Source organism: Anomalospiza imberbis, chromosome 6 (assembly GCF_031753505.1).
Source record: "Anomalospiza imberbis isolate Cuckoo-Finch-1a 21T00152 chromosome 6, ASM3175350v1, whole genome shotgun sequence".
Classification (NCBI taxonomy): domain Eukaryota; kingdom Metazoa; phylum Chordata; class Aves; order Passeriformes; family Viduidae; genus Anomalospiza; species Anomalospiza imberbis.
In genome coordinates, this window is record NC_089686.1 from 52626792 (window position 1) to 52647824 (window position 21033).

Here is a 21033-nt window from a genome sequence, read left to right on the forward strand (position 1 = left end):
AGTATGTCATCCTTGCCACTGCATGTATTTTCACCAATGTAATTTTTTAAAATGTTGTTTATTTTCAGAATGGAGTTTTAGTAAAAGTGACAGAGACCTGTCCATCATTGAACTGCTCAGAAAAAGATCACGTTCTTCCAGAGAACCAGTGTTGCAGTGTTTGTAGAGGTAAGCCAGCTTGGAAGGAATATAAGTTGTTGGTTCAAGAGGGGGAATACATTGAAAGGAGCAATTCCTTTTTAATGAGATATTAAGTACCTCTATAAGCATGGTTCTAAAACTGGTCTGTGATACTCCTTTGGTTAGAAGACTTACCAGATATAAATCTGTAATTGCACTGAATTAGGCAGGAAGAGGGAGAAAAGGAAGAGATGAAGGAGAAAGGAACCGTTATCTCCTAAAAGTTCCTATTAAAAAGATATTGCATTTGAAAAAGAAATATATTTTGTTGCTCAAACCTGTAACTGCAGGGTTCTGAAAGTGTTTTTTCAAGGTCTCTATTTTAGAATCTCAAAAATAGCATTAAGATTCTAGTTTAATGGCTATTAGGAGGCTGATTTGGATCTGAGCACTCTCAGGACTAATTTATGAATTAAGCTGAACAATGAAATAGTACCACTGCAAAACAAAACTTAAAAAATTAATTCTAGACCCCAGAACCTCATTTCTCCTCCTTTCAGAAGATATTCAGATGCAAGTTCCTCTTCCTTTCAGCCCTGTAAGTCTTGGCTGTAGGCTGGACCAGACTGAACAGGCAATAACTAAAATCTTAATTGAGAAAATCCCCTTAAATGAGAACCGTGCAGGTATCACAAGGTCAAGACTTGAACAAGCTTTCTTTTTAAAACATATTCTAATCAGTGAATTGCTGGGTGAATAATCATCCCCTATGTATTGTATCTCTGTTCCTCATCTCTCCCTTGGTGCTGAGTCTCAGTTGAGCTTAAGGGGAGCCTGGTCTCTCAGGACTCACATGTCAACCTTTAGTGATGCACCTCAGAAATTCAAGCAAGAGGTGTGCCAAATAAGCATTAGACATTTGCAGGCTTAGATGGTTATTGAGGTCTGCTGGAATATCTGAAATATTTGTTTTACCTGCGTATAAATTCCTCCAGTGCTGTTGCAGATGGCAATGAAGGGGCTCCAAACCTCTCCCTCTGCCAATAAATATTAATTAGTAAATATGCATGGTTAAATATTTCCTTAGGCCTTGAACTTAAAAAGACATGCGTGTGGACCAGCATGTTTGAGACTCCCTGTTAGGTCATGGTCTAAGAATATACACATTATTTTTTTTTAGTAGTTTCTAGAAACATCTACAACTATTTAAGCAAGCAGTAAATGTTGCTTTTCTGTCCCTCAGAGGGCTCAATGTCTTAATGATACCTCTTAACAGATGGCCCAGTTTGATGTAGTGCAGTACTGAAAAAGAATGTATTCATTACTTAAAAGGATTAGAAATATGAAAGCTTCAAAGTTGATGGAAGATAAGTTCCATAATTATTCACTTCCATATTATTGTTAGTGATAGGTCTTCTTTTTAGATACTCATTCCCAAACTGGCTTCATTATTTATAATATAAGATGAATATGTATATTTATGTGATGATCTCTAGAAGCAAGGGAAGAAATTATTTTTTCCCTTCCCAGGAATTCTGGTACATAATGCTTTCAATTTGACACATTAAACTTTCACTTCAGTTCTGCTTTAGCTGACTGCTAAAACAGTACCTCCTCTTTTTGTATTTCATCATGGCTTTTTAAAATTCTTTTGAAAATGATGCCTAAAGATATGATTAATTTTGTCAACTTTACAAAGGCATAAATTCAATTTAGCAGTCATAAGTTTCTTTTTATATCTTGAAGTAGAATATATGCTGCTTGACACTTCGCTTTGGTTGCATGCACCCCAAAGTAGTAGTATATAATTTTATCATGTGCTGTTGTTAAAAATGGATATTTATTAAGAATTCCATATTTGGTATGGGTTTTATCAAGTAAACAGTTGCTCTCTGTTATGGCAAGCAGGCCACAGTTTCTGATTATGTCCTGTGCCAACATATCCTTTACTGGGAAAGGATAGGTTGCTTCTTTTGTTTGCAAAACTGACTTATTTCAGAGACTATATTCAGCTTCTTTTATCCAAGCCAAAGTAGTAAGGAAGACATATTGTAATAATTGCTGTCCTGAATAAGCAAAATTATTTGTTGGAAGGCCATGTGGATCATTTGCACATCATATGCAAATTTCACATTGTATGTATGATGATGCAGTTAATTTGTTGCATTAGTCCTTAGCTAAGCCTTAAGTTATTCAACAGGATATTTAGCGAGCATTTACTAGCAATGTTAAATAACAATATTATTTCTATTAAGTTTATCAGTGTGTGTTAGTGACCGCTAGGTTCTGAGCTTTGTAGCAGTTTGTGTGTTTTTAGTATTTGTAGTTGTAGAAACAGAAGACTTCTACTGAATTTCAAGTTCTATAGAATTATAGAATATATTTGCTGAATTGGGTGAGGGTGACAAGTTTGCATCTTGTGCTTTTCTAGCTGCAGCAAAGGAATTTCCATTTAATGAAGGGATAAATATGAGGGGACCAGCAGAAGGAAAGAAAACCACAGAAATACAAAATCTTCATGATGCTGTGGTATGAGACTGTACCCTTCACAGTGATATCTGTAGTACTTACCACAATAATAGATGAGTGCCATAGGTTATGCAGGGTAAAACATAAATCTGTGGTGTTTATGGAGATGGAAATTGTGAGTCAGCAAAGAAGAGTTGAATACTTTTATGTACAGAGCTGGTGGGCTTCCTAGATAGTCATTATTGTTTGTAAATGGTAGGAAAAATAAGGACAGCAAATAATGCCTGCTCTTCTTCAGGCTTGCCCCATGAGTTTATAGTATAGCAGAAGGTAATAGTATATTGCTAAGAGGCAATTTCTCGATTTCAGGAAAGTGGCTGTGTGAGGTGTACAGCAAGGTGAGAGTAGTGTGGAAGAGCTCTGCTTTAAAATGACAGTTTATTTTTGTGATTCAATGTATTGAATGCATAAATGGACCTCACCACACTGTATATGGGATCTGTCCTTGGCTCTTATGTAGAGTATATCCAGTTTTTCCTTTCATCTTCGTGCTTTAATATAAATGTCTGCTTAAACTATGTGGCCACTTTATACTTTCCAGCAGGACAATGTGGTGTTATTAAACTGTCTTTTAGACTTACAGAAAATGTAGTTAATTTTCAAGTTTCACAAAGAATCGTGTCACAAAATACATTTTTTGCTACTTTTGAGAATCACTCATTTTTCTTACAGCATGCCTGCTACATTTTTTATAGCCCAGGGACAAAACTAATACAAAAAATAGTGTCATGAAAGTGTTTTATTGTTCCCTTTAGCTGTTTTTTTCCTTGCCAAAGACAGTGTATAATTTTGAAAGAGTAATTTTTTTTTTTTCTCTTTTCCATGAGTGATTCAAATAAAACTTCATGAGAGAATTTTTATGTTGTTATGCTCACAATTTTAATTACGTAAAAATAGCCTTAACAGCCTTAGAAACTTCAGATGTGCTCTTCTTAAAAGAGTGTGATGAAATAATGAAGTAGTGAGAGTGGTTTTGTTTCTAGAGAAAATAATTATTTGCTGTCCTGTAGTATGGTGGGACTGATGGATTTAGATTGCCTGCTGACACTCATTAGGAGGAAAGGGAGAATCTTATTGATGAGGTGAAGCATACATTTTACAGCAGGGAGCAGCATTTAATTCTAAAATTTAATTCTAAAACTGGGGCTTCTGCCACCCTTCTTCGTGTTGCTTTGTTTCGTTTTGGGAAGGTTTTTAGTTTTCCACTTAGAGGGCGAGAAGGCTCTTCAATTGTGCATGTTTCTCATCTCTTCCTGCCTGGCTGTGAAACTGCAATTTGACTCTACAGAAATGGAATTTTTCCCATTTATTGCTGTGAGATAGGAGTTATTTCAAGGTTTTAGATTTATTAAGATTTAATGGCAGTTGATAAATATAAATTAGTTTATTTCGAAACATAGTTGTAGCACTACTTAGGATTTAGAAGAGCTTTCTCTCTGAAAAAGAAGAAATTTTTTAAAGCTTGTTAGCATGTGTAGTTACCATTATTCTATTGCACACAGATAAGCAATGTGTAATAAGCTCTGCATTCATAGAGCAGCTTGAAAGAGTGTATGAAGTTGCTGTTTTATGTCAGACCACTGAATTCTGTGACCAGTCTCTGGAAGTGTAAAAGCTGCCATTCAAAGTGCTGCTTTGCACATGACTCATTAAAAACTGATTCAGATCATGGAAAGACATAATTGGTAATACAAATTTTAACGCTCTTCAATGACTTCTCCTTCAGATTTACCTTACGTATTTATATTGTAACCGTGGAGTTAAATCCTAACAGTAGAAAAGATTTTGAGATTGAAACTACCTTGGATTTTTGAACATTGCTGGTGCTTTAACAGAAGCATTATGACAGGGTTTTTTTCACATTTAGAGAATTCTTAATATAAAACAGTGAAATGGAGGATACCTTGAAGAGCAAGAGAACAGGGGTTTTACAGTTTTTGATGCGAACAGCTAAGGCTATTGTAAGAAATATAGAAAACTGTACAGAAGTTACAAGGAAACCCTCAGAAACAAGGAGAGGCACATCAGTATTGACCATAAAAAAAGTAGGAAGAGATATGGGTCGAAAATGTATTGATTGCAGCTGTAGTCTTGAATGAGTTCTTGCATATGTTAGGTATGTAAAAAACTGGATGACAGCATGGAACAGCTTAGTATGCTGCTTTGCAAAAGCAGGTTCAGGGAACCACGACTTGGAAGACATTGCTTGGAAAAATGAGAGCAATGTTCAGCTGTCCCAAAATGGAATAAATTTTTAATTTGAGATATCTGACTTGGGGCCACTAAGGCTTATCCAGTTAGTTGTGCAGTTCCTGATGCTGCAGAAGTGATAATTTTATGGCTGCTAGCATGTGTCTGGTTCTTTTCCTAATTGTCTTAGTACATTTATTAATGGTCATTCTATAGTCAGAATGAAGGAGTAGTAACTTGTATTTCTTAAGGAAAAGATGGAGCAAAAATTTCAGCAGCCTTGATGTAGGAAGAGAGTAATGTTGTCAGAAATGTTTGGGGAATGAACAGAGGTCATCAGGCCCATCAAAAATCTAAACACACTCTTCAATATTTAATTCCCCTGGTAGTAAATAATTGTGTTTTGAATGACTTTGGAGGGCTATTGTGCACATTTATGATTGTGTGTGTATGCACAGGGAAGATGGTTTCTGGCACCTGTTCTGAATGCATTAATCTGTAATTTTAATTAATACTTGCTGTGTCATCTGTACTGGCCTGAAATTAGTTAAGTTATGTCTTAACTCTGTTGGAGTGCCTTTAGAGATGAAGTTACAATTACTTTCACTTTAGACTTTAGCAGAGAAAGATGTTGACATGTCTCTGAGAAATACTGAAAATCAGAAAAAAAGAATTTCAGCCACTTGTAGCTTTACAGAAGGAGGTGGGGAAATTCATCCTATTTCTAGAAATGACTGTACGGAATAAAAGAAACTGTTCACAAAGAAACTACTGAGAATTTGTGTGAAGGAAAAAGGAGAGATTATTAAAAATTCTCCTTGATAGAACATGATGCATGGAATAATTATAAACTGTGGAAACAATTGAGCTGGTTTTTGATGACAGAATTACAAGGCAGTGTATGAGGTTGCTTTGACTACCACTACAATTTTGTGCAGTGTCTCATTTTGGTCTACTAAAAGCTTAATAAGAGAATTTTTATTAATTCTTTTTTTCTTATATTACCCTTCATTATCCTTTTGATGTAAGTTATTTTATTAGCATTGCACTTCCTGACAATCAGGCACTTAATGCTACATGGGTTCAATAGAACAGTAATGAATTGTCATTGCTTCCTGCTTTGGAGTTGTCTTTTTTGCTGAATAAAACTAGTCATACAAATATCTTTTCAAAAACAATGGTTTTTCTGGGAATGAATTGATGGAGAAATCCAAAAAGTATGTGTGCACCAACTACTTTTATAGAGAGACTTCGGAATGTAAAATGTGTAAGTTTTTGAGTGATGCAGTCAATGTAAACACCTGAATATCTGAACGAAACATGTTTTAAAAGCCTGTTGCATGTTCCTTGTATTTTAGGCCATAACTTCTGTGCCGAGGGGCACAGGTGTGGTGAAAACTCAGAGTGCAAAAACTGGAACACAAAAGCTACTTGTGAATGCAGGAATGGTTATCTCTCTGTCCAAGGGGACTCTGCATATTGTGAAGGTAAACAAAATATTTGACGACCCATTCCCTGAACAACTTACTCAAAAACATAATATGAAATAAATGGTAGATGAATAAATTTCATTGCAAAGTTCAGTTTCATGGTGGTGAATATCACAGGGACCCCTTTTGTGTTCATAAATAGGAGTTAAAGGTTACAAGTGGTGCTGGGCCACCCTGTCTGTGGGCGTATTTCATTGTTGCAGTTGTGTCTTTGCACACCATGGTCATGCTGTCATAACAAATTTTAAAACACTGTTTTTCAGACAATAGCATCTACCTTCTAAAATGTTTTTTAGAGAGCAGTGTCTTTGTAAGATGCATTAATTTAGGAAGTGGGAATTGTGCAGGCATTTGTGAGAACGGTAAGTGTGAAGGAGTACTGTGGCTTGGATATAAAAATGATGACCTGCAGTCCTTCCTGAAGTACTTCTGTGGGACAGGTACTTTACTGAAATGGTTTTCCTGTGATACATAAGAGACCTGTTTCTGAGAAGACTGTAGCTGAGGTAGTTCTGTTCATCTGTTATGCCATCACAGGAATGAATGCAGTGGGGAATTACTCTCCTTTTTGATTCTCAGTGTTTTCTAGAGCTTGTTATTCATAGCTGTGATGTACTTCTTAAAAAATAAATTGATGATTCAATGTGTACCACATTCCTTCCTGCCTTTGCATTGTGGGTGGGTTTTTTTTCATGCTCTTGTATGTCAGGCTGCAATATTTTATTTTTTGACCATCACAGGAAGTTTTTGAACCACTCTGTAAAAAATATTTCCCTAGATTATTTTTATAATAGTACTGGTGATGGAAGGGGATGGCATTTTTTGACAAGCTGTTAAAATATAGCTTAAGAATTGAAATACTGAGGACTAAGGATGAAAGAATAAAAAAAGAATTGTGGATTGTACTTAAATGATCCTGCATTCATAAAAGGGCTTTTTAGTGTATATAAGTGGACAGGATGGCTTGAAATAGCAGTTCATAAATATGTTCAGTAAAGTGCAGCTTTAAATCTTATGGCATTTAGTGATTTCTCTACAAACTTTAATTTGAATGGTCTGTTATATTTGCTTTCAGTGACTGGAAAAACACTTCCCACATGTGTTCTTAAAGGTAGGCAGCAGATACATTGTGTATAGAGAGAAACTTTTTTGTACAAAAAACTGAACAACTGCTTTTCATGTACTACAAGAACTTCTTGGACATCAGAGGACAGGCTGATTATCAGCTATGATACATAACCCAGTATTAGCTGGGTTCTTTTTTGCTGTTTTAAATAATTACAGTGCTTAGTATTTCTATTTACCTAGACTGTCCCTTTTTTCTTCTGTGGGAAAAATTTAAACATCCCGACCCAAGTGATTTTGGTGATATTAGCAGTACATTAGTGGTAGTGATGGTGGAAAAAAAAGCATTTTTAAAGAAATTAGCAGGAATTGCAACATACCTGGGTCTATGTTGCATACATTTTTGGAAGGGCAAATTAAATCCTTGGCTTCTGTGTGTGTTCATGAAACACAAGACAACAGAACAAACAGCTGCTTTTGCTGCCAGAGACTGTGGGATAGAGGAGAGTGTTGCTTTCTGCATTTTATGAAATTGTATATTTGCTAGAAAGAGTGTAGTTCCCTGGATGTAACACAGGAGAGAGGCTCTTGAGCAAGGGAGCTACAGACTGACAAATTGATTAGCCAAGAGGTGACTTCTTTCAGCCCTGTGAAGAGCTTCCTTCTACTCCTCAGAACAGCTTTCTGCAGAATTTCTTTTTATGCCTCTCTAACCTCATTCCTCTCATCTACATGTTTAATCTGCTAAATAGAATAATTTCATAATTGACTGTAAAATAGTCTCAAATGCATGGTGAAGCTGTGATTTAAACAAATGAGAGCAAAGGCACATGTCTGAAGGTGCGGTTTAGCAGGAGGTTGAAATAGTATGGATTTTCTTTGACTGTTTTGAATTTCTGTGTGTAAGGATTAAATGCTCAAAATACCGGAGCAACAAATACTAAACATACAAAACACCTGTGGAAGCAAGGATAATCTCATGCTCAGCTGTAGCTCTGAATTTGTCTTTGTCTTTGCTAAGCCTTTAAACTCTAGATGTGCAAGATTACTGTTTCCTTTGAGATGGAAGTTTAAATTATTTCAAACTCATGATATGTGCTGGTAAGTGGCACCATAGTTTAGAATGCTCCAGATCATTAACTTGGACCTTTCCAGATTTCTCATCTCTTCCAGTGTACTTGAAGTAGTTGTGCATGTGAATTGTGATGTATAGTATTATTTTACCTTACATATGATTTTACTGTTATATCTGCTTGCTCTTACTCACAGTTTTATCCTGCTGGAGTTTGGCATCATTTTCATTTTGTAAGATCTCTGAAGTATTGTGTTTGAGTCTGCTCTGCTTTTTGATAAGCATTTTTCTCTATTTTAACTTTGCATAGTCACATTAGCAATACAGTGGAAAAAAGAATTAAAAATATTCTAACTTTTAAGGGAGAATTGGCTTTAACAAATTTGTAAAATAAATAATAAAAACCTGAAAGGCTTTCAGTATTCATTCTCAACAACTACTTTTCAAGTACTTAGAATCTTCTTATGTCAAGATGTACATATAAGATAACCACTCACTATATGCATTCCATTTTTGAAATAACAGATGTATTGAGGGAAGACAGTTTCTGAAAGCAAACAAGTAAATGCAGCTTGTGATGAATGAAGGCGATAAGTGGAGATTCTCTGTGTTATATAAAAGAAATATATTTTACTTAAAAACAGAAAAGTTGGGCTTTTTCTATTTTTCTGATATTTGAGTGCTGGTCTTGCATATAAGACATAATTACAGCATTAGTCTTTTGAAAAGAGATGTGTAGAAATATTTATATTAATCATGTGGTCTGAGGTTTACCTATAGCTGTGGATACTTAGGCACAAGTGTTGAACCAGTGTCCCTTTGTCACATAGGCGTGGATAAATCCTGGGACTCATGCAGGTGAGCTAGCCAAGTCCAAGGCCTGCAGAACTCAAACATTGCAGCTGCAGCAGTGTGTACACTCTTGCAGCTCTGGCTTCTCAGGACAGGACAGATGGACACCTATGCTGAGCACAGGAAGTTGCATGTGTGTTAGTGCCACATGGCAGCAGTTTGTGGCAGAATCAGGACCAAAATGGGGAATCTGTTTGAGTCTGTCTGATGCTGATTGTTCCAGATGTGTTGTGTGATGTGTACAGCAGACCTGCAAATACTTATACTCCCATGTACTTCGGAGTTGAAAAACTCTGCAGTCTGTGACTAGTTTGCAAAAAATAGGACAGTACTATGAATTAAGAGACAGGAAAGGGTCAGCACGTGGGAGTCTGAAGGTCAGAAATGACAAAGGAAAATCAAGCCTCATCAGCTGGAAGCCAGGGTTGGTTGTTGCTCGCTAGCATGCTGATGCTCGCTTTTTAGATAACAGGCAAAGGGCCATCTCTTCTGAGAAGAATTTCTGCTATATATTTCACAGTGAAGGGGAAAAGAATAGTATTTCTCTGCCACATTTCAGCTCCCCATTCTTTATTACCTTCTTCGCTTGAAACATTTACAGCCCCTTTCTACCTGTGAAGTTATGTTGGTACAAAAGTGATTTTTACTTTGGTGCTGTTGAGATCTGAGCCATTGTGTGTACTGCTAAAACCTGAAGTGGGATAGATAGCACAGAACAAATGCATGCTTCTTCTCACTGACAAGAGTGCATGGAACAACAAAATCAGTATTAACCTTAGCCATCCTTTATGCCCCCAAGAAGCATCTCATAGAAGGGGTACATTGGCATACCACAAGGTGTCTTGTCATGTTACACAGCATGTGCTCAGCCAGTGTCATCAGAGAATGGTCTGTGGTAACAGGTGTCATAAAAGAAAAGATCCATTCACTAAAGTGGACCTGCAAGATGAATATTCTCTTTTTATGACTATATTGTATTCTTTCCCTCTGTACCTAGGTATGCTCTCTAGGATGATTCTTGTATGACCTGACCCTCCTCACTTTAGTGCTGTTACATCAGCCTAAAGAGTGATGAATGAAATATCTTAACACTTTTGAAAATTTATGCAATTTGTGATCTTGATGGAATGCTCCAGAAGCGCATGTGACTTTCAGAAGGAACATGACTCAGTCACTCTTTCCCTTCTGTGCTCCAAAAGTGTTATTTAATCTGTTGTTAACAAATTATCGCTCATTTCAAAAAAATGTCACATAAGCTCTGAAATGCTAGCCAAATTCAGAAAATCTGCCTACTTTGTGCTCTAAGGAAGAGTTATGATAATTTTACTGGGCTTGGCAGATTTTGGGAAGATGAAATAAAGACAAAAGAAAGCTTAGGGAGAAAACTGAGTGTTCATTTTCCACTGAGCATGGTTCCAAGCATGCAGCATGGGGGCCTGGCAGAATGTCTGCCTGGTGTGCTTGAAATCTCAGGACTTTGTTGCTAGCTATTGTAAAAATAACACCATGTTTAATTTCCTTGTAATTTGCAAGTACATTCCAGACACTTACAGTGGTCTTTATTGCTTTTAGTTTCTTTTCCTTTGAACTTGATACCACATGTAGTCAGGAAATCCTTTACAGAAAGATAGATACATAAATATATCGAAAATATCTGTTCTGAAGGTACATTAGTGTAGGTTTTGTCAGAAAATGTTTCTTTTCTGAAAGTCACTGAGAAAAAAAAAATGACAACACACAGAAGAAGATGGGTTTTCCCCCATTATTGCAGAAATCAGGAAAAAGTAACCTTTTTAGATTAATGATTTAGTTCCAAATGCAAAGACATAACAATCAGCATGCTTTAGTGAGGAAAAGAAATGTTTACTTCTGTTGCAAAACATAGTGGAACAAAAAAAACCTTTCATCATAAAGTGGGGCTTCTGTTACAGTTTTGAAGGTGAGAGAGCTTCATAAAGCTTTCCTCTAATATTTAATCCTTTGACTCATCGCATTCTGTACATAAATAACTGTTCAGTGTGCAGAACTTTTCTCAAGCCATTTGAACTGAAAAAGAATAAATCCAGTCCTGCATATGGCCTTCAGAGTAGAAGTCTGCCGGCAATCCACGGAGTTTTCACAGCTGGTGTTTTTCTTGCTCTATAAAATAAGGTGAATTTTGTTGAGTTTTCCCCACATCCTCTGTAGTGATTTCACTGCAGCTGTTCTAATTTCACTGCACTGTGGCTTGGGAGGTGACATTATGTGGTACCGTATAAACCTGTGAGGCAGTGATGTACAGCTGTGGTTTTGGATGGGGTCCATTGAATTGACTCCTGGGTCAGCTTTTAATGGTAATCCTTTTGCTTGCTGTACTCTCAGAAAACCTGCATCAAAAGATGTCTGCTTCCTGCAGATATTGTTCTGTGTGTTGTGATAAACTTACATTCTGTGCAGAGGTGTGAGCATACAGATACACATACAGAACTGTGCATGTTTCAGGTCATTTCATGAAGTTCAGGAGTTGGGACAAATATTGATGGTAAATGCACTGATTTTTTTTCTCTATGCGGAATCCATAGAAAAGGGGAGGGCAGGAGAAGAATCTGAGTATGTTGCAGTCAAATCATCATCTCTGTCTCAAAGACAACATTAATGGCAGTGGTTCAGTTGGAACAAAGTCCTCATGGGGATTTTCAAAGCAAAACCCAAAACCACCCCTGCAATGCCAAAACCCCCAAACAACCCCTCCGCATGTCTTTTATAAACATGTAACCTGATGCCAGGTTGCTTTTTAAAAAGTTTTCTTAGAAAGACACTTGTTAACTTACTTTTTAAGATTTCAGTTACCTAACTGTCAAATTTAAACTTATACTATGTAAATAATCCTATTTATCAGTGAAAGTAATTTCTCCTGGTGATATAATACAAATAATATGTTTGTCCTGCCTACTGTTTCCATAGAGAGAAACTTCATTTAAAATTATACCCTTAACCATCACATGAACTCAAAATCATCTTTTATAACATAATCCAAAGGCAAGCGCTTGTCAGTTGTTGTCCTGCCTTTGTGGGTATATGGACTTGAATAAGTGAGATTGCAAATTCCTTGTGCTATGAGCTGCTAGTGGAGGAGACTGAATTAAAACCAAAATATACCCTTTCCCTCTCAAGTTCATTGGATGGTGGCACATTCAAGGCAGAGATTATATTCTTGCCAGTGGATAGAAAGATTTCAAGCAAAATAGTAAGATTTTTATCCTAAGAAGATTCAAGAGTTTTTTGGAAGGTGATGTATGTGCCTTATATGCCTCTGGATAGATTATTTCTGTTATCAAAGCTGCTTTTATATTTACAAGTTAATTAGTTTAAAATCATATTCCAGCTACAGAAACCTGGAAAGTGGAATTACTTGCCATCCCCTGGAGTAACTTTAGTTCTTTTGGTGTAATGTCATGCTGAGATTTATATGAAAATAAATTCTATTTTCCAATAAGGTAAACATATGTTTTGGTGGTGTTGTAATAAAGTGTCATAAATAATTATGTCTCCCAAGGAATTCAGGCTTGCAACTGTCAGTTCTTGTGTTAGTAACTCACATTTGAACAAATTATAATCATTGTTATTAAAGGAAAAAAAATCTTCAACCCTTCAGAATGGCAATGAAAATCCTGCTCTGAAGATGTTGAAATTTTTGTTCACATGAAGAGATTGGTGATCTTGTGTCCCCAAATCAATAAATGTTCTTACATGTTAGGGTTGCATTCTTCTGAACTGTACGGGATATAATTTGATAGATGCGTTAATGAAAACCCAGAGCCATATGGTTGGCTACTAATCATAGTAGAATCTGACTTAAAAGCTGACCAGTAGAGAAAAAAAAATGCTATTGCATGTTCCTTGAATGTCAGCCTAATTATCTTTTTCACTGTAATGACCCTTCATTGTGTGCAGAGTGAGAGCTTCAGACAAGGTTTATTAGAGAAAGGCTCCTTTTTAGTGAGGAGGTGCAGAAAGGGCCCCCTTGTTTTCTAAACCCCTTTTCAGAGAGGAGACTGGGTGCAGCTGGATCCAGGCTTAGCACCAGGCTTGGTCAGAGGTTTGAGTCCAAAGGATTTGTTAGGTGTAATTGAACCTTAATATATCTTTGTTCCACAGGGTTAAGGAAGGCAAACCACATATATAAATATAAAAAAAAATATATATTAAAAATATATGTATTATATTTTTAATATATATATATATATTTATTTATATATATTTATATATTTATTTATATATATTTATTTATATATTAAATTTTTTATAATGATAGTGCTTAGACTAAAAGATGTTAATCAGAATTATTTACTACACAGTAAAGGCAGCTATGACTACTAGTATAGTGTAATTAACTATTTTTAAAACAATATCAAAGGAATTATGTTGAAGATATATTAAAAGCAATTATTCAGTAGAGATTGATGTTATTCACCCATACCAATGACTGTGGCCACATCTCTTTTGCTCACCCTGCAGGATGTTCCCACTCAAGGAGGACTCTGCACACACTCCAAGGAGGGGTGTGTTAGAAGACCTTGTCATTAAAGACTGGGATTGGGCTTTTATAGTATAAAGTAATCATCAGTCATGTGTGTCCTGGCCAGCTGTGCCAGCCCAGCATCTCCAGTTATCAGTGGTGTCATTGTTGTTTCCTTTATCAGGTACTTTACCAGTGTCATTGTTGTTTCCTTTATCAGGTACTTTACCAGGTCTGCCACATCTTCACCTCCCTATCAGGAGGCTGAACTCTGGGGTTGATGAGTCAGACTGGTTTCAGTGTTACTCAACACCAAAAGCAGCAAGAAGCCCCTTCTCCTTCTGCCACAGACAGCTCTGTAAACAGGGCATTGTTCCAGTTGTTCTACCCCTACTCCAGGCAGAGCGTCCTGCAGCACCTTTACCCCATAGCTGTTCCAGCAGTGCAAGAGGGAGAAATCCATGCAATCAGTGTGGATGGGTACGTCCTCCACCCTGTCAGCAGAAAGAGCTTTCGCTGGTCTTTACTCATTAAGCCCTTGTATTGATCCTGATATTTCCAAAATCCTTTTTTTTTTTTTTTTTTTCAAATTATGATACAGTATAGCTCATGTCACACTCCTGCTGGCATCAATGAAAAAGGGAAACATTTGAAGGAGTTTTTGGTGGAATTTGGTGGTTTAAACCAGACAAGTGCTTGCATCAGACGTTTGGTAGCAAAGGAAAGAAAAAAATCAGCATTGTTCTTCCAGTGATGATCAGAAGTTTGCTTGTGTTTGAGCTGGACTGAAGAATACTGAAAAATGTTTGTATATAATGAGGAGGTTTTGCTTGGACTTGGATGGAAGCCACTTAGCAGTATTTTTATACAAGTTGCTAAAAATTGTGTGCTTAGCTCTCAAAAACTAAAGGTTGAAGTTCTACCTTTTTAAAAGTCTGGAGCGTAACTGAAATCATTAAAAAAGTGATGGACACCTATGTATATTTATGTATATATGGGGAATGGAGTTTTCCCATTGCAATACAACAGCCTTTAGTTGTTTGCCTTAGTCACCCCGGGGTCTGGCAGCTGCAACTCTCTCAAGGGCCTGTGAAGTTCAAAAGGGAGTTGGCATAGAAAACCTCCAGTTAACTTCTAACCTGTTTTTTTTGTGGGTTTTTTTTTTGTTTTTTTTTTTTTTTTTTTTTTTTTTTTTTTTGTTTTTTTTTTTTTTTTTGTTTTTTTTTAATTCTTTCATCTTGACCTGCATCTACAGCCCTGGAAGGTCATTTTAGATGCTGTTGAGTCTCTGTGGCTACTTTTGGCAGTGCTTGGGTTTACAAAGAGGACAATTATTTTGCATTGTTTAATGTTTTGAAATGAGAAAAAGAGAATGTGTTTTAAATGCTGGCGCTTAAAATTTTTTCAGCTACTTTGAACAAACTTGATGTGTGGATTTGGTGCTCAATCTGTCTCTCTGTTACTCTTAAAGAATGATCTGGGGGCATGGAGTCCCTTTTCCAAATGGAAGTTCTCACAGGCAGTTTAGAGGTAACATGTTGGATTTGGCTTGATTCTCACTGTGTAAAATTGCATGTTGTAAATGATGTCATCTGCTTGCTTCAAAGTCTGTGTTGGCAGTAGTAGAGCAACAGATCCGGTTTTGAGGCTGCCTAAATATTGGCATGGGTGGGTCAGAAGAGGGAAACAAATGCACTTGTCCTACAGCAGGATCTCTTACAGACTAAAAACAACACCCTCCACCCTCCTCAATTTTGGGAACATAAGAAAAAAAACCTGATTTGCTGGAGAAACCCACATGAAGGATGTGGAGCACTGATCTAAGGCTAGAGAATGTAGAGACCAGAGGTAACAGATGCAGTGAAATGAGTGTAGAAAATCACTTTGTTCAGATTTGTGTATAGATGTTAGGGATCTTGGGAAAAAATACCATAAAACTCCTCGGGAGCTGTTCTCATTGCCATGGTGTCTCAAAGAAGTTTTTTTTAAAAAAGCTTTTAAGCAATTTCAGCTGCTTGGGTACAAGTGTGTCTGAGGCTCTGGTGCTTCCTGAGGAGATGCTGAGCCAGTGGGCAGTGACCCTGGGGACACTGTGGCACTTTGCCTGGCTGTGACGCCAGAGCACCTGTCCTGGGAGAAGGTAACAGATGAGGAGAGTGACACCTTTACAGAGAAGGTGAAAATGAAAGGTGGGGGCTTTGGGGAGTCAGGAGACATACAGTGCCCAGGCTCTGTAATAGAAGTGAAAATACAGCAGCTTTGCTGCATCCAGGAAAGGACATCTAGCAGATATTCTGTGTTGACCCGTTATATGATTAACCTTAAAGGATTTACTCTACCTAAAGTTAGTTGCAGAAGAAAACCAAAAAGGGCAAAAAAGCACACAATCACTCCTTTCTCCTCACAATTGTTATGGTTTTTTTGTTTTTGAAACTACTGAAGGAAATTAGGATTTTATCCTTCAGTAGAAAAAACCTCAACAAGCAAAACACCAAAACTAAATGGAAGATATAATTTGGCTTAATATAAAAATATTTTTACAATTATTTTTAGTAGCAACTATTTTTTGCCCTTGGTGATAGCATAACTGGAGGCTGCTCCAGTAAATATTAGCTATTGTCTTTTCCGGTATGTGAATATATTTTTTTTCCAGTAGAAGGTAAACAAAATTGGTTCTAAAAGTACAAGAGTCTCTAAACCCATGGCAAATATCAGTTTATACTGACACATTTTTCCCTGCAGGATTTAGTAAGGGATTTACTGATTTGGTTCTGGGTATCCAAAGTTAATGTGCATGTGAAAAACAAAGCACAGAAATTAAGAAATTATTGGAAAAGACATTATTACTAACCTCGGGCTTTGCTATTTGGTTTGCTCTCTATGCTTTTTTGCTATTTCAGCATGCATATTTTTCATCCTTGACTAGCATTTCACCTTACAGCTTCTGTTCAGATAATTTGGAAGTGAGTTGTATGCTGATGGTAGAGGCTATGTCTGTATTAAGTGCAGTCTGTTCTGAATTTATTAAGAGGCATTGAGCTTTTGACATTATCCAGATGTAGAAGGGCTGCACTGGCAGATAACAATTTTAGTAAATTTAGACAATTTTAGACAACAAATTTAATATCTATAGATATTTTGCTTTTACGTATTTGTATCGAGTTTTATTTTCAAATAAAAATTCATTTACTTGAGTTTTTTTAATGCAGTTCAGTTGTGGAAACACATTTATTGATTTATTTAAGCAAAACAACAGCATATTATTTATTGTGTTGCATGAGGAGACATATTTTAATTGAAATTAAAAATGAGGCTGCTTTTTTCCACTTGCATTGTTCTAGCGAGAAGAGGAAGCTGGGCCCAGTTTTATGTAAGATCTCTGTGTTTAGTGCTGTGTATCTGGGCAGGTTTGTCTGGTTTGGTTTACTGCCTGGAAACTGGGATAATAGTGGTAGCAGCATCCTTTGTTGTTTTGCCAGGGTATTGTAAAGTTTACTGGATGCAGGATTATACAAGGAATAGCACAATGATACCACAAAATCAGCCAAAGTAAGTGAAGAAAAATAATAAAACTGCTTACATAGCAAGAAATAAGTTGTTGGGTTTTTTTCCAGCTTTATTTTCTAAATGTTATTGACAGGTGAGGGCAGACAGTCTATAAAATATTAATGTACATTTTTAATTTTTAGAAGGAGAATTCCTCTTAGTCTGTAAGATTTTTGACAGACAAATCAATTTCATTTAAGTAGGTAGCAGCCTCTAAAAAAATAACTCAAAATTGTATTTTTCTAATTCATCTACCCCTATTTAATGATCTGCTTCTGTGTACCTGTATCTTTTTGGAGGTAAAAAGAGTTATAAAAAAAGTTAGTGAGACTTTGATTTAAATAATTGAAATCAGTACAGATGTATGTACGGCATCTACAAAGTTAATCCTTATATTGATGTTAGTTTCCTGTTGATTTGCTGACTCTTATAATAGTTTTAGTATTCAGTGTTTTTTTCCCAAAAAAGATAACTTCTCATTTTTCCAGTTGGTGTATCTGTTCTTCATGTCTAAAGGGTAAATTTCAAAATACTCTTTGGGTGGTCAGTAGAAAATTTTTCAGAATCTGTCCTTATCACTTTCTTTAAAATTTTAATTTCTAAATTAGAATCTTAGTTTTCCTTCCTGCTATGGATATTTTCTGACTAATTGCATTATATTAATATAATTTTTTAAATTGCTTTTTTTGAAGATGTTTGCAGTGTTTGTATCTTGCATTGTTTATATCTTGTCCTGAACTCACTTGCTGAAGCTCTGTATGCCTTCTATGCATGAGGCATATAACATGTCCCTGTATGGATCATTGTGTTTAATAGTAAAATATTATTTTCTTTCCACTTACAGGCTTAAGAAAGTGCTTGAAAATAATTGCGATAAAATTGACAATGCAAAAATGCAAAGTCCTTTTTGTCTCTCGTCTTTTAGGATTGTTTACTTCTCTTCTTCGTTTTATTATTTTGTTTCTCTAATTTTTATGACTCATATTTTCCCTTCAAGCTTTCACCAGAGGCTGTTTCTGTACATCTGGGTAGCTATTAGTGCTGAAATAATTATAGGAATACACAGTAACATCTTATTTGCATGTGAGTTAGTGTTTTCTCAGAGACTTTCTGTGTTCTGCGGAAACAGAGAACATCCCACTTGCAAAGAGTTTGCACTGAGCAATCCCTGTGTGCCTCGGGGCTGGCTCTGGGGTGGTTTCCTGGGGCAGCAGACCTCCACGGGGCAGGTTGGCCACTCTGCTTGCCCAGTGCTGCTGCCAGGACTCAATGCCTGCTGGTGCTTCTGCTTCCCAGGGAGGAGGTCAGGAACTTAGACCTGCCATTGTGGTGGGTATTCAAGGAGTAGTTGTTGCCATTCCCACTTTTTGTGTTCCCTCAGGAGAAGATCACTGAGGGTTTTATTTCCTAGCTTTTGAGTCCCCCATCCATAAGGCAGTAAAACACAGTTTTGTGCAGAGTTGATTCAGTGCTCTCCAGTGACAGGTCCGAGTTGTTAGCTGGCATACATGAGGATGCTATGGCAGCCTGACTTTATTGCTGATGCATTCCTGCCTCCAGGAGTAGGAATGGTCCTGATTAGTTTTTCTCCACAAAGCTCTTCCTTACGGCTAGAATATGGGCATTGTTTTCCACTGTGAGTTTCTTAGGCAAGAGGAATTTTGCAGTGCCTACATGGACCTTTACTGTCGCTTAACTGACAAAATGGAAAACCGGGCAAGCCTGTGGGAAGATAAAGATCATTGTTAAAAATTGGAATCTGTGTTACCAGTTGGTTCAGTCTCTTAAGACGCCAGTTCATGCATGTGAGTTATTTTTTGGTTAAGTGCTTTGTTTGACTGGAATTATATAATGTCTGTTTAAGAACCGCTGTTTTGGTCATGAAACATTTCCTCCATTTACTTGGGCACAAGTGACATTAACCTTTGAAGGTCAGGCCTTCTACTCTGTTCTGGAGTTTTTTTTAACCCATTACCCCTTCAGTGACTTTATTTGCTTTCCAACTTTCAGTCTAGTTAGCTCAATCAGCGCTGTTGAAAAGGTCAGTGGCAACCTGAAGTGCATCCAGTTTGTGGAAGAATGTAAGGCACAATTTTCAGTTGCTCTTTTCTGTGAAAATCAATTCAGAGCCTGACACCACCACTGTGTGTTGTTATCATCTGATGACTTTTCTGTACAAACAATATCAAATTTGGCTGAAACATGACCTGCCTTGTGGCTGGTGGGCAGCTGAGGCTTGACAAAACTGGAGCTGCAGTGCACCAAGGACCTTTTAGAACCTTGCTAATTTTACATAAAAGGCTACAGAACATTGAATATTGTGAGGATGTAGAGCTTTTACCAAACAATGTTTCGGTTGTCAGGAGTATCTAGGTTTGTGTTTTGGATATATCAGGAAATTGTCAGCTGAGTCTGAGAGCTAACTGATTGTGCTAGTTGTTTCTTGGTTAGTATTGGCTTTATTGGATATTCAATAATGTGCAGCAGGTGATGAATTTGGAGATGAGCTGAACCATCCTCTCTCATTAAATGTTTGGAGACAAATGAATTTTAGTTTCAGATGAATAGAGATTTTTTTTTCCCCCTTATTTAATACAATATAAATAACTGGAGCTTGGTACAGCTTGGAACATCTATTTTGTAATTCACATAAATCTTGAAATGAGTTAATGAGGAACATGGAAAAGAAGACTGTATCTTGAACACAGGAATCTAATCAATGTGTATTCCCCTGATCTATATCTCTTTTGTGCTGGATTCCCATTGATTTTGTAAACAGTTTAGTGTTAGCCATAATCCCCTTTGAATATAAATCATTCCCTGGTAGTTTTTCTTGTATTTTAATTAAATCTCAACTGACTGGCTTGAGAACTCTTCCTTCAATATTACTACTAAACCAGGTAAATTCTCCCTTATTTTCTTCACAGCCTTACTCTGACCCTTCTGGAATCTGTAGGCATATAGAGTTCTCAAGAACTGGTGAAGCTCAGAAAACCTGAGACAGCCAGAAAGTGCCAAAACTAGAAACTACAAGAAAATCAGACATCTTGAGGGAAAACCAACTGATTTTTTAGTAAATTATTTTCTTTATTTGAAATTGTATGAGTTCCTGTTACATGTGATAACTCCTTACCTTCCAAAAGAAAAACTCCTTACCCTTCAAAAGAAAATCATCCTTCTGGGGCTGGAGAGCTAGGACAGGGGCCATATACCCTCAATCTGGTTTAAGGATAGAGGGAACATGAACTGTCTATTCTCTTTTCAAATCGATTAGTTGGAAAAAAAAAATTTGGGAAGAAAAATTTTGGTTTATTGGTACAATTTCTTGGTTTCAGTCTTGGAAAAGAATGTTACCTAAAGAGATGATACTGAAATTATTTCGTTGTGACATAAGAATAAGTATCCTACAAACTAGCATGAAAGCTGGCACTTATTTCTTGGAAAACACATATATTGCAGTAGGAAGTGTTTTGTCCTGTAGAGTGAAAGACTGCATCATCAGGTAAACTGATTGGAGATACAGGGGGCAGTCTGAGTTTGGAATGTTGTAAGTGCAGCAGCATCAGACGCTGTTCACTGTTCTTTGATCTTCCTGCTCGAGGGTGGGGAGGAATTTTGTCAGTTTAAATACTCTATTTTCACTAATCCTGTGAAAGGATTACATCTTTTAC

General features: G+C 36.7%; 1 protein-coding gene across 5 annotated transcripts in view; it reads left to right on the forward strand.

The window, feature by feature from the left end:
- NELL1 (neural EGFL like 1) overlaps window positions 1-21033 on the forward strand; it is a 282863-nt gene that overhangs the window by 79007 nt on the left and 182823 nt on the right. For 3 of the 5 annotated variants that reach the window (XM_068194180.1, XM_068194182.1, XM_068194179.1), the window contains exons 11-12: window positions 69-168; window positions 6198-6326. In XM_068194180.1, the coding sequence (XP_068050281.1) occupies window positions 69-168; window positions 6198-6326 (229 nt within the window). The remainder of the gene's footprint in view (window positions 1-68; window positions 169-6197; window positions 6327-21033) is intronic. The other 2 variants (XM_068194181.1, XM_068194183.1) reach the window with 1 other exon arrangement.